Source organism: Stomoxys calcitrans, chromosome 1 (genome assembly GCF_963082655.1).
Source record: "Stomoxys calcitrans chromosome 1, idStoCalc2.1, whole genome shotgun sequence".
In the NCBI taxonomy this organism is placed as follows: domain Eukaryota; kingdom Metazoa; phylum Arthropoda; class Insecta; order Diptera; family Muscidae; genus Stomoxys; species Stomoxys calcitrans.
Window position 1 is genome coordinate 36,996,063 of NC_081552.1, and position 14,809 is coordinate 37,010,871.

General features: G+C 38.4%; 1 protein-coding gene across 2 annotated transcripts in view; it reads right to left on the minus strand.

Annotated features, from left to right (window-relative positions):
* Nucleotides 1–2,840: 2,840 nt before the first annotated feature.
* Nucleotides 2,841–14,809, minus strand: part of LOC106094571 (phosphatidylserine synthase) — a 52,283-nt gene continuing 40,314 nt past the window's right edge. Inside the window, exons 4-8 of one of the 2 annotated variants that reach the window (XM_059370946.1) lie at nucleotides 12,656–12,768; nucleotides 12,321–12,531; nucleotides 12,096–12,180; nucleotides 11,957–12,002; nucleotides 2,841–3,435 (exon numbers count right to left, since the gene is read on the minus strand). In XM_059370946.1, coding sequence (XP_059226929.1) covers nucleotides 3,387–3,435; nucleotides 11,957–12,002; nucleotides 12,096–12,180; nucleotides 12,321–12,531; nucleotides 12,656–12,768 — 504 coding nt within the window. In that variant the 3' untranslated portion in view covers nucleotides 2,841–3,386. The remainder of the gene's footprint in view (nucleotides 3,436–11,956; nucleotides 12,003–12,095; nucleotides 12,181–12,320; nucleotides 12,532–12,655; nucleotides 12,769–14,809) is intronic. The other variant, XM_059370947.1, reaches the window with a different exon arrangement.

Sequence of the window (14,809 nt, forward strand, 5' to 3'; positions counted from 1 at the left end):
TTATGGGCTTCAGACTCTTTATCGGCAGATCGGTCTATATGGCAGCTATATCTAAATATAATCCGATCTGAACCATATTTGAATCATGGCAGCGATATCTAAATATAGTCCGATCTGAACCATATTTGAGTCCTATATTAGGAGGCCAAAAACTACTCACTGTTTTGAATTTCAGTGAAATCGGTTAAAAAATAAAGCTTTTATGGGCTTCCGACCCTTAATCGGGAGATCGGTCTATATAGCAGCTATATTTAAAGATAGCCCGATCTGAACCATACTTAGGTCAGATGTCAGGAGGCTTAAAATAACCCACTGTTTCAAATTTCAGCAAAATTGGGCAATAAATAAAGCTTTTATGGGCCTCAGACCCTTTATCGGCAGATCGGTCTATATGACAGCTTTATCTTAATATAGTCCGATCTGAACCATATTTGAATCAGGTGTCGGGAGGTCTAAACCTACTCACTGTTTAAAATTTCAGCAAAATCGGATGAAAAATAAAGCTTTTATGGGCTTTCGACCCTTAATCGGGAGATCGGTCTATATGGCAGCTATATCTAAAGATAGTCCGATCTGAACCATACTTAGGTCAGATGTCGGGAGGCTTAAAATAACCCACTGTTTCAGCGAAATTGGGCAATAAATAAAGATTTTATGGGCTTCAGACCCTTTATCGGCAGATCGGTCTATATGGCAGCTATATCTAAATATAGTCCGATCTGAACCATATTTGAATCAGGTGTCGGGAGGCCTAAAACTACTCACTGTTTTAAATTTCAGCGAAATCGGTTAAAAAATAAAGCTTTTATGGGCTCCCGACCCTTAATCGGGAGATCGGTCTATATGGCAGCTATATCAAAAGATAGTCCGATCTGAACCAGATGTCAGGAGGCTTAAAATAACCCACCGTTTCAAATTTCAGCGAAATTGGGCAATAAATAAAGCTTTTATGGGCCTCAGACCCTTTATCGGCAGATCGGTCTATATGGCAGCTATATCTAAATATAGTCCGATCTGAACCATATTTGAATCAGGTATCGGAAGGCCTAAAACTACTCACTGTTTTAAATTTCAGCGAAATCGGTTAAAAACTAAAGCTTTTATGGGCTTCCGACCCTTTATCGGTTGATCGGTCTATATGGCAGCTATATCTATATATAGTCCGATCTGAACCATATTTGAATCAGGTGTCGGGAGGCCTAAAACTACTCACTGTTTAAAATGTCAGCAAAATCGGATAAAAAATTAAGTTTTCCCAAATATGGTCCGATTTGGCCCGTTCAAGAACTTAATCAGCGTGCATCAAAAAGACGTATCTGTGCCAAATTTCAGCTCAATATCACAATTTTTGAAGCCTGTAGAGTAACTACAACAGACGGACGGACAGATGGACAGACACACGGAGATCGTTAAATCGTTAAATCGTCTTAGAATTTTACGACGATCCGAAATATATTGGGTTGCCCAAAAAGTAATTGCGGATTTTTTAAAATAAAGTAAATGCATTTTTAATAAAACTTAGAATGAAATTTAATCAAATATACTTTTTTTACACTTTTTTTCTAAGGCAAGCTAAAAGTAACAGCTGATAACTGACAGAAGAAAGAATGCAATTACAGAGTCACAAGCTGTGAAAAAATTTGTCAACGCCGACTATATGAAAAATCCGCAATTACTTTTTGGGCAACCCAATATATACTTTGTAGGGTCGGAAATTGATATTTCAATGTGTTGCAAACGGAATGACTAAATGAATATACCCCCTATCCTACAGTGGTGGGTATGAAAATTAACAGATGCTAAGTAGGATATAAGTAGGCAGTTTAGAAACAAATTCGTCTCTTTACAGACAAAAATTAGACTATACTGATTGTAACCATTGTGTTATATGGTTCTAATGCATGGAGGCCACCGTAGCGCAGAGGTTAGCATGTCCGCCTTCGACGCCGAATGCCTGGGTTCAGTTAAAAAACAAATTCGTCTCTTTACAGACAAAAATTAGACTATACTGATTGTAACCATTGTGTTATATGGTTCTAATGCATGGAGGCCACCGTAGCGCAGAGGTTAGCATGTCCGCCTTCGACGCCGAATGCCTGGGTTCAAATCCTAGCGGGACTATCAGAAAAACATTTTCAGCGGTGGTTTTCACCTGCTAATACTGGGAAGATTTGTGAGGTACTATGTCATGTAAAAACTTCTCTCCAAAGAGGTGTCGCACTGCGGCACGCCGTTCGGACTTGGCTATAAAAAGGAGGGACCTTATAATTGAGCTTAAACTTGAATCGAACTGCAATCATTGACTCTGTTCCTTAGTGAAATGTTCATGGGCAAAATTTGCAATTTGCAATTTTCAATGCATGGTTGCAGGCAAAAGTAGACGTGGTGGTACATAGATTCTTCGTTAAATGCCTGAGAAAACCTAAATATTGAAGAAATTATCAAGTGGAGAAAGACATTTTGAAGCTAGGTGTCGAAATATAGAAAAAAAGGCAGAAGATCGTGCTTTTTCCTTTCTAAGTTCTGCTAGAATGAGCGCAGTAGATCGAGGCGCTTGGAACGCTATTCTATGTTCGGCTAGTGGAACAAATGTTCTGTCATATCCAATTAAAGTAAGTAAGTAAGTTCTGCTAGAGGATCAAACTTTCTACTACGTTCAATGAAATAAGCAAGTAAATATGAAGTAATCATTAAAATTGTGCTCTTAAAGCCCTTGAGGCTGTTTTTGAGGCTTCCCCATAAGTACTCGTTCTGAAATATTTTAACAATGTTGCGCAGCTTTTTTGTTTTTTTTTTAATTATTTATTTATTTATTTATTTTTTTTTTAACTTCCTAACATAAACATAATTTTTTTCTTTTCTTTCCATTTGAAACAAACTTAAATAAGGCAGTTAAATAATTATGTTTGTTTATAATTTTAACAAATTATTATTTGGTATTAAATCTAAAAACGAAATTTTTTGTTTTTTTTTTTTATAATTAATGACAGCATGAAAAAGGATTTTGTTTCATTTTATAAGGAGGTATGCTTATTTGGTTTAACAGCGTTCTTAAAGATTAATTGTTGTTGCGAGTTGTCTGCTTTTTTTACATCTTAATCAGTACATATTTGTGTGAGACTACTAACATAAACTAAAAATAAACTTTATTTTCCAAAATACATTAAACTTATTAAATAAGTTTTGTTTTTGTTCATTTTCTTCTTTGTGTTACTCTAAAGTTATTTCTGCTTCTTGTTTTCGTTATAGGGCGACGAGTTGTAATAGTTTTACATTTACATTTAATATTTTCGAGAAGGAAGAAGTTTATTTATATCATTTAAAAAATAGCTTGGAGAGTTTGGTTTGGGATGGGATTTGTTATTTAAAAATAGCTAATCAATTAATCAATCTTCGTGTCGTTGCGTTTTGGGGATTTCTTGGGCGATACTTTGCCTAAAAATAAAAAAACGAATAAAGAAATAATATAAAAAAAAAACTATAAAGGAAATTATAAATAGTAATGTACATTTTTTTTTGAAAATAATGTATTCAAAAAACAAATGATTGCAAATATTTTTAGGTGCTTTTTTTTAATACATATTAATTATGCTAAGGGTTCACAGTAAGTGCTGATAATTTTAATAATCTTGTTTTAAATGGTTAATATTTTAAGAAATGGTGTACAAAACTTAGCTTAAGTAATCGGCCTAATAAGACAGCAGGAAACCTAGAGGTTTTTTTATACACTCCACCATAAGATGGGGGGTATACTAATTTCGCCATTCTGATTGTAACTACCCGAAATATTCGTCTGAGACCCCATAAAGTATATATATTCTTGATCGTCGTGAAATTTTATGTCGATCCGTCCGTCTGTCTGTCTGTCGAAAGCACGCTAACATCCGAACGAGTAAAGCTGGCCGCTTGAAATTTTGCACAAAAACTTCTTATTAGTGTAGGTCGGTTGGTATTGTAAATGGGCCACTTCGGTCCATGTTTTGATATAGCTGCCATATAAACCGATCTGGGGTCTTGACTTCTTGAGCCTCTAGAGGGCGCAATTCTTATCCAATTTGAATGAATTTAGGCACGTAGTATTTTGTTATGATATCCAACAACTGTGCCAAGTATGGTTCAAATCGGTCCATAACCTGATATAGCTGTCATATAAACCGATCTTGGGTCTTGACTTCTTGAGCCTCTAGAGTGCGCAATTCTTATCCGATGTGAATGAATTTTGGCACGTAGTATTTTGTTATGATATCCTACAACTGTTTCAAATATGGTTCAAATCGGTCCATAACCTGATATAGCTGTCATATAAACCGATCTTGGGTCTTGACTTCTGGAGCCTCTAGAGGGCGTAATTCTTATCCAATTTGAATGAATTTTGGCACGTAGTATTTTGTTATGATATCCTACAACTGTTTCAAATATGGTTCAAATCGGTCCATAACCTGATATAGCTGTCATATAAACCGATCTTGGGTCTTGACTTCTTGAGCCTCTAGAGGGCGCAATTCTTATCCGATTGGAATGAAATTTTACACGACGTGTTTCGTTATTATATTCAACAACTGTGCCAAGTATGGTTCAAATCGGTCCATAACCTCATATAGCTGCCATATAAACCGATATGGGGTCTTGATTTCTTGAGCCTCTAGAGTGCGCAATTCTTATCCGATGTGAATGAAATTTTGCACGACGTGTTTTGTTATGATATCCAACAACTGTGCCAAGTATGGTTCAAATTGGTCCATAACCTGATATAGCTGCCTGTAAACCGATCTGGGGTCTTGACTTCTTGAGCCTCTAGAAGGCGTAATTCTTATCCAATTTGAATGAATTTTGGCACGTAGTATTTTGTTATGATATCCTACAACTGTTTCAAATATGGTTCAAATCGGTCCATAACCTGATATAGCTGTCATATAAACCGATCTGGGGTCTTGACTTCTTGAGCCTCTAGAGTGCGCAATTCTTATCCGATTTGAATGAAATTTTGCACGACGTATTTTATTCTTACTTTCAACAACTGTGTCAAATAAGGTTTAAATCGGTTCATAACCTGAAATAGCTGTCATATAAACCGATCTTGGGTCTTGACTTCTTGAGCCTCTAGAGGTCGCAATTATTATCCGATTTGCCTTAATTTTTGTATGACAGATTTTGTCAAGACCATCAACATACGTGTTTATTATGGTCTGAATCGGTCTATAGCCCGATACAGCTCCCATATAAATCGATCTCTCTATTTTACTTCTTGAGCCCACAAAGGGCGCAATTCTTATTCGAATTGGCTGACATTTTACACAGGTCTCCAACATAAATATAATTTAATTGTGGTCCAAACCGGACCATATCTTAATATCGCTCTAATAGCAGAGCAAATCGTTTCTTATATCCTCTTTTTTTTGCCTAAGAAGAGATGCCGGGAAAAGAACTCGACAAATGCGATCCATGGTGGAGGGTATATAAGATTCGGCCCGGCCGAACTTAGCACGCTTTTACTTGTTTTAATTTAATTTCTAGTCTCTAAAAAAAACTAATAATTCGGATGTATCAAACAAGTCTTCATAGAAATGAGAACCTAGAATGAACCTTTAAAAATGAGGAAACTGTTACTTCACTGATGGCAATTCAGCATAATCTCCACACAGTAACTTATCACGACGACCATGATGAGTGAAACTTCTGTTTTAGGCAGTGACAGCAAAGCGATAGACAGATTAATTGTGCCAAATAATCTTGAAGCCTTATCTCGACCCATAGTTTCTTGGACAAAAACTCTTAGAACTTGTCGTATATTACGATTATGAAAACTGATTTGTATGTTGTTGTTGTAGCCACATTTACATGTGGAGGTGACGATCCTCGTCAAACTCTCATAGGCGAGCAAGCTTATTTCGGCTATATAACCGATCGACGCGAGAAGGTGCCAATATCTCACCTTGTCGTATAGGACATCATAGGCACTCAGTATTTAAGCAAGAGGCGGTGCCACTCGGCCGCTCACTAAGACTCCACTCGATATGTTTTTTGAAGTCCATACTAGAGATGTCCACGTGAGTGATCTCGTGAGCATGAACGAACCATTCCATCTTTATGGAGGGGCGCAAAACTATATGTAAAGGAATAAACAAGCAAATTTTGTCGACTTTCTTGTGAGCCGTGATTAGTGTCGGCAGCTTTCATGTTTTTCAATCCCATGGCAGCCGGTTGAACGTCACGGATTGGTCCGATGAAGTCTTTCATTGTCGCTTTTGGAGTCGGTAATAACTTTGTTCGATTTATATCGAACTTTCTCAGAGATCGCACTATACGAGTTGTTGTCGATGGGTTCTCATCCGATGAGTATACATTGACCGCAGGTGTGCCACAAGGCTCTGTCCTTTCCCCTTACCTTTTTCATTGACGATCTATTGGGTCAGACTTCGAATCCAGTTAACTCATTTGCCGATGACAGTAGTCTGTGTCATTCACATTCATTCGACTGTAGGCCCAGTCCTCAAAATATTATGGACAGGAGGCGCATTATGGATTAGACGCTCTCCCAGGATTTGTTGGCCATTATCAAGTGTGGGGTAGAAAGCACAGAGTAGACTTTAATGTTGTTTCTTGTCTCACAAGCGATTCACTGACCCACTACAATCGTCGATATCTATCGATGGTACAGATATTGAGCAGTCATATGCTCTTGATGTTCTGGGCATGAAGATACAATGTGATGTCCGTTGGTCAAAACACGTATTCGAAGTGTCGAAAGAAGCATTCAAGGGATTTGGGCTTTCCTAAGCGGTGCAAGAAATATTTCACCCCATTTGATCTTCTCCTATATGGACAGGAGCTCCAAAATCATCCTAGGAGCTACTTGACCGGCTTCAAAGGAGAGCAATGGTGTTGATTGGGGACAGTAGAGTATACAACTCTATTGCTTCTCTTGAACATCGTCGCAATGTGGGTAGCGTTGTATTGCTCTATCGTTATTTGCATGGCATGTGGTCCAGGGTTATTCGTCTTTTTATCTCTGACGTTAGGATGTTCACCAGGAATACAAGACTTGCAAGGAACTCACACCCGTTTGTAATTTATTGACCAGTCGACCGAATCGACTGGAATCGACTTCCGGCTAATGTCTTTCCCACCGACATTGACGCTCAGAGATTTAAGACGAATATCAATAAACACTACTCCCTCTTTCCCCTCCCTCCAACCCTTAACTTTCCTAATTAAACGCAATGCACTGCATATATAGGGGACATCCCCTACGTGAAAAAAATGGCTGCCGCCTCAGTGATAAACACACTGCTACAACAACATCACGCTATTTTATTTGGATCACGCTCACGAATCACTTTGCATACGCGTGAAACGACAACTCAAAATAACGTGGACACCTCTAATCCTTACAAATTGTATCAAGGATAACACACTTTCCGTTGTGGACGAAGCCGTACCGATACTATACACTGCTACAACAACAACATCACGTGATATTGTTTAGATCACGCTCATGAATCACAAGACTCACGCGTGAAACGACAATTCAAAAAACCTGCACATCTTAAAAAGAACCACATGTATACAGCCGCCGCCGACGAAAAGCTTCGGTTTCCTTTACTGAATGTCCGTACCTGCTGCTTGACCTCGTTAACCTTACAGCCGTAGAAATTTATCTACCTACAGTGTCCAAAGGCATTTAGTGTAGCATTAAATTCAGTGTGTCCCATGGTGTCATCACTAGTGCGGCATCAGACTACAACACCATTTAGCACCCGGACTAGAACATTCAGCTCCAATCTGTGTGGTGGTCATAGTTATCACGAGAAGCTCAGCTGGGAGTTACCGGGCTCGTCCACAGGTTGCGTATAGTGGGATGCTTCGTATACGGAGTAGCTGCAACTGCGGTCGCGGATAATCAACGGTATCGAGTGGAGAGTCTCAGTGAGAAGCCAGGCGGCACCGGCTCTTACACAAATACTGAGTGCCTATGATGCTCGATATGACAAGGCGAGTTATTGGCGCCTTTAAATAACCAATGGCCAGCCTGTTGCCGCGGCTTACTCACACAAGAGCTTGACGAGGATCGCCACCTCCACATGAAAATGTGGCTACAACAACCATATAGCATAAGAGGTATGACAACTGCCGTATAAAGCCGGTGCATGACATGCGGTGTAAGGCACCAACTTTTTTCCAAACCCTATCCAAAATTTTAGTTTGGAAGTTCCCTTGTATAGTAAATGGAACATTGCCTTCTCCAAGGAGACTGTTGTCACATTTAGCATCTAGTATCTCCTGAAAAGTTGCCAGAGCCCGATACCACACCAGACATCCATAGGTGGGAATGGGGAATTCAGTTCACCCACCCTAGCACAAGCCCGCAACACGTTTCCTCGACGTTCCTTCTCGAGCTCAGCTTTTCCTCAAGAATCGCACCCCGGTCCATGACCTACAAAAGAGCGGCGGCTCTACCCCCTCCAAGAGAGCTCCTCTGAAAACACCCAACTCGACGACGAGGCGAGATGTCAAGCTCCTATAGTTAAGCAAGATCGTTCCGGTCCGTGGGACCTATCGCTGTTCGGAACATGATGGCCATTGGTTATTCGATGGCGCCAATAACTCGCCTTGTCATATCAAACATCAAAAGCAGTCATTATTTAAGCAAGAGCCGATGCCGACCGGCCTACCACTGTGACTACTCCATATGGAGCATTCCACTATCCGCAACCTGAGGATGCGCCCGGTAGCTTCCAGCTAAGCTTGATCTAAGCTAAAAGTTCATCGCGCGCTTCTTCCATTTTACGACGAAGCTCGTTTTTGGCTCAATGGGTACGTTAATAAGCTGAATTTTCGATTTTGGAGTGAAGATCAGCCAGAAGTATTGAAAGAGCTACCAACGTACCTAGAAAAAGTCACAGTTTGGTGCGGTTATGGTTTATGGCTGGTGGCATTATTGGGCCGTACTTCTTCAAAGATCTTGCGAATCGTTACGTAACTGCGAATGGTGGGCGTGTGAGATGATGTCCGACTTTTTTTTTTTGCCCAAAATACAAGAGCTTGACTTGCATGACATGTGGTTTCAACAAGACGGTTCCACATGCCACACAACACGCGTAACAATGGACTAATTGGGAGGCGACTTCGGTTAACACTTTATTTCACTTTCGGGACCGGTCAATTGGCCACCTAGATCGTGCAATTTAACGCCTTTAGGCTATTTTAAAGCTCTTGTCTAAACAGACAAGGCCGCTTCAGTTTACGCATTGGAAGACAACATTGAAGCATTTTGTTGTGAGATACCGGTCGAAATGTTGTAAAGAGTATGCCAAAATTGGACTAAGCGGATGGACCATTTGAGGCGCAGTTACGGTCAACATTTGCATGAAATAATCTTCAAACATTAAATTATATGGACCGTACTACCGATTCAAATAAAGATTTCATGCAATTTTTTGAAATTTGTGTGTTTTTTTTTTTTTTGAAAAACTTTCCTATAGTTCTTAAAAAATCACCCTTTATTAGAGAGGAATCGGCCACCCAACATGATAACGTCATTTGCGTAGACAACGAGCCGTCACCCTCTCCCTCCCAAAAGGCATGAGAATCCCATTGGTAACAACCAGAAGCCAAAAGAGAAAAACATTCTTTACTCCTCTAGTCGGGCAATCTTCCTAAACGAGCCCAATGATGCTGGGTATATTGTAAAAGAGATGTAGGCTCGAAATGTAGCCATATACTTGCATATGGGGGTTTGCGATCCTTGGCAAGCTCCTTTTAGGTAGAAAGGTCCTTCCGGAGCATGAATCCGATCGGTGGGAGAATGTGGTAAATGGCGATGGAGAAGAAGTGCAACGTAAGGACATTATAATAGGTTCAAAGGACTTTTCTATGGTTGCTTAATAGTGCCTTAAGATGGCCCAGATTTGGATATAGCTGCCATATAGGCCGATCTCTCGATTTAAGGTCTTGCGCCCATAAAAGGCGCATTTACTATCCGATTTTGCCAAAAGTTGGGACAATGAGTTGCGTTAAGTCCCTTGATATCTTTCTGTAATTTGGCCCAGATCGGCCCATATTTGGATATAGCTGCCATATAGACCGATCTCTCGATTTAAGGTTTTGGGCCCATAAAAGGAGCATTTATTGTCCGATGTCGCTGAAATTTGGGACAGTGAGTTAAGTTAAGCCACTCGACATACTTCTGCAATATGGCAGAGATTGGTCCAGATTTTGATATAGCTGCCATATAACCGATCTCTCGAGTAAATGCGCCTTTTGGCCCATAAAACGCGCCAAAATTTGAAACAGTGCGTTGTGTTAGGCCCTTCGACATCCTTCTTCAATTTGACCCATATTGGTTTAGATTTGAATATCACTGTCATATAGACCGATCTCTCGATTTAAGATATTGGGCCCATAAAACGTGCATTTATTTTCCGATTTCGCCGAAATTTGGGACAGTGAGTTGTGTTAGGCTCTTTAGCATTTTTCTGCAACTTGGTCCAAATCGGTCCATATTTGGATATAGCTGCCATATAGAGCGATATAAGTTTTTGGGCCCATAAAAGTCACATTTATAATCCGATTTCACTGAAATTTGACAAGTGACTTATGTTCAGATCGGTCTATATTCAGATCGGTCTATATTTGGATATAGCTACTAAAAAGGCCAATATTTTGTTATACACAATTGTACAATGACTTGTACTTATAAGTATTTGGTTCAAATCGGAACATATTTCGCTATAGCTGCTATGGGGCATAAGATATGCATTTTCACCGCATTTTAACGAAAGGTGGTTTATATATACCCGAGGTGGTGGGCATCCAAAGTTCGGCCCGGCCGAACTTAACGCTTTTTTACTTGTCATATGTTAGTTTCGTTTGCATCACACGACATGTACAACTCAACATGCTAACTCAATTAACTACATGCCGTGTAATAGATCCTTTAGGGATGGCGATGAGATACAGGTTATGCATTGGGTTGCCCAAAAAGTAACTGCGGATTTTTCATATAGTCGGCGTTGACAAATTTTTTCACAGCTTGTGACTCTGTAATTGCATTCTTTCATCTGTCAGTTATCAGCTGTTACTTTTAGCTTGCTTTAGAAAAAAAGTGTAAAAAAGGTATATTTGATTATAATTCATTCTAAGTTTAATTAAAAATGCATTTACTTTCTTTTAAAAAATCCGCAATTACTTTTTGGGCAACCCAATATAAAGCAACCTCTGCTGTTATGGGATTTAAGCCTATTTATAACAGTTCAAAGGATTAGCAATCAGAGTTTCAAATGGGATGGTGCTTGGTTAAAACTTTTCCCAAAAACTTCCATTTTGAATAAAAAACCTAAAACAAAGGGTTTCAATTTAACAGACCGATTACTTGGTACTCTAAATAAATATAGCTAACCTATTTGCACCAATCTTAAAATCAGCACAATGTGTTCGTACATTATTGCTTATGGTTTTTGAAATTCACTATTAATAGTTAAATACATACATAGTTACAGGTGTAAAGGATTATAGGCTAAAGAATTGGACAGCAAAACAAAGTTGGCAATTAAACAATTTTTATTTTTATATCATAAGGTGTGCTCTCAATATCAACATGTTTATTTATGGTTTTATTTAACTTTCCTCGTGCATGTTCTATGATTCTAGGATGTATCATATAAATGGGACCTGTTCGGTGGTTTTGGTGGTGGTGGTGGTGGTGGTGGTGGATTGGTTTATGGTTTTTTTTTTTTTGTACAGAAAACAAATGGCATGAGAATACAGACACACACACACACAGAAAGAAACAAACAAACAGACATCACATCATAACGACCATTGAGTATTTGAAAATATGCAACAATAGTGCGTTGTAAATATAAAACACAAATAAATAATTAACTTTAAACAAGTTGGAGGTGTTGGGAAGTGGGAGTTAGAAAGTGGTTGATAATAAATTAAAACCATATATTACCAATTTGACATGAAGTCCAAATTAAAAGTTAACAATTTCAAGAACACTTTGAAAATAAATTAAAAAATTAAGAAATTAAAGAAACATAAAATTGGACAAATTGCCAAAAAAAAAGGGGGAGAAGGATAAGAAAACTCACCTTTTGATTCTTTGCTATCTACGGTTTTCATTTTTTTATCGGGAGATTGTTGACCTTTGTTAGTTTTACGCTTGTCCATCATACGCTTGAAACAAAATACAAAAATAAAACATGTTAACATTCCATTCACAACGTATTATGCAAATACATGCAATGTGTTGGCGCCATATTATTATCCTTTGGGGGATATGGTAATTCTGCGTTTTTTTTCTATCCCTAACTTACCTGCCACAATATACAGCCATACACGAATGCCACTGATATTATGACTTGTACTGTTAGCCAAATAACAATGTTTATGGCTTGCGTGCGCTCAAATAGTTCTTTGCCATTCTTAATGCATAGAATTGCTTCGGAAACCATGATGGCACCATATACCCAACATTGGGTACCAACACGTTTGCAACGTGTATCCGTCACATATGTGTAATATTGCCTAAAAAATAGTAGGGGAAACGAGGAAAACAGAGTGTATTTGAGTAAGGGTTGTTTAAACTAGGCTAAATAAAAACCAAAAAGTCATTAATTACAATGTTAATGACCAGTGTTAAGCGACTTACCTAACTGATGGCGCCACAAACAGACCAACAAATACTAGACGACCTATTACCACATAATGATCGGGAGGCATTTCAAATATGTGCTTCAGGAAGAAAGTGTTCAGTTCAGTAACCTGTAACACATAGGAGAAGGAAAATTTTAAGGATAAATAAATTTTTGGGAATTTAATGAAATATTAGGTTGAATGAAAAGCCCACCATTAAGGTGAGTTCACACGAAGAACAGTTCGGCCTTTGTGATACCCCGAGAAAAAGAAGTCTAAAATAACATAAGGAGTCCTCAATTTAGATCTATATATGAAAGATAGAAATAAAAAATAGATTAGAGGTAGAGCAAACGCTTATCCGATGCGTTTACTTGTCTACTTATGGTGATTTCGATTCTGAAAAAAAATGTTACACTAATGTTGCACTTATACGGGACAACATTTTGGGAATGCTGCCTTATCCCTCTCATAGTTTTACACTTTTTACATTTTCAATCGAACATGTTAATATGCCCGTATATTGTAATTTCAACCAAATAATGCTGTAAAATGTAGCAATGCATCTAATATGTCGTTAGCTAAATAAAACGCGATTACTTTTTCCTTTTTTTATGTATTTCTTTTTAATATTTTGCCAAACATTCTACAAATTGTTTTCTTCTTCTTCTTTCCAACTAAAATTTGCTTGAACGGTGGCATGCACATGAGATGATAGCAGCTGATTTAAAGTGCGGCATTCTCCATCCTAGCCTAGCGACGGTGTAGAAAATGCAGCATTTTTTCACTTTCAGTGGGCAACACCATTACAAACGAACATTTACCCGGTGGTGGGGTTACACTTTTTTGGAGAATCGAACACAAAATTTCGATCTCAGTGCAACATGTCGAAAAAATGCTGCACTTTTTTCACAATCGAAATCACCATTAGAGTAGCACCCATTTAAGTATTTACACCGAGGATGAGCCAAACAGTAAGCCTGTGGATCTTGTCTCTCTTGAAACTATCCCATATTGTCTATGTGTGTGAGAACAACTCCAGATATTTATTTGCCAGATCGCCGAGATCGGAGAGAACCGCTTTAACAAATTGAAGAGCCTAGTCAAAGACAGCTTCTAAAAAAATCATTTTGCGGGATACACTAATGGTGATTTCGATTGTGGAAAAAAGTGCAGCATTTTTTCGACATGTTGCACTGAGATCGAAATTTTGTGTTCGATTCTCCAAAAAAGTGTAACCCCACCACCGGGTAAATGTTCGTTTGTAATGGTGTTGCCCACTGAAAGTGAAAAAATGCTGCATTTTCTACACCGTGGATAGGCTAGGATGGAGAATGCCGCACTTTAAATCAGCTGCTATCATCTCATGTGCATGCCACCGTTCAAGCAAATTTTGGTTGAAAAGAAGAAGAAGAAAACAATTTGTAGAATGTTTGGCAAAATATTAAAAAGAAATACATAAAAAAAGGAAAAAGTAATCGCGTTTTATTTAGCTAACGGCATATTAGATGCATTGCTACATTTTACAGCATTATTTGGTTGAAATTACAATATACGGGCATATTAACATGTTCGATTGAAAATGTAAAAAGTGTAAAACTATGAGAGGGATAAGGCAGCATTCCCAAAATGTTGTCCCGTATAAGTGCAACATTAGTGTAACATTTTTTTTCAGAATCGAAATCACCATAAGTGACCTCTTGTCGAGCTCACAACAAAGTGATGGCTGCTTCTTACCACAGTACTAGGCACAGCGTTACCGTTGGCAAATTTCAAAAAGGGCCACAAAAAATAGCATTCTTTGGAAAAAGTAGCACAATTTTTCTGAAAAGGTGGCACAACAGTGGCATACTCTATATAGGCATAAAGTTCGGTTAAGTCGATTCGTATGCGTCCTCGACTATGCATTGCAAGGTTTCTGGACGATTTATCTCACTCTGGAGAGCATGGCATGACTATTGAAGGCCATAATAGTATACCATATGGACAATTTCAGCCAAATTTAATAAGAATTAGCTCTCTAGGGTCTCAAGACTTAAACCAAAGATGAATTTAAATCAATAAAATGCATTTGAAATGGGAATAAGTAAAAGTGTGCTATGTTCGGCCGGGCCAAATCTTGGGTACCCACCACCATGATTACCGCTAAAAATTTACTCTTGTTAACTGA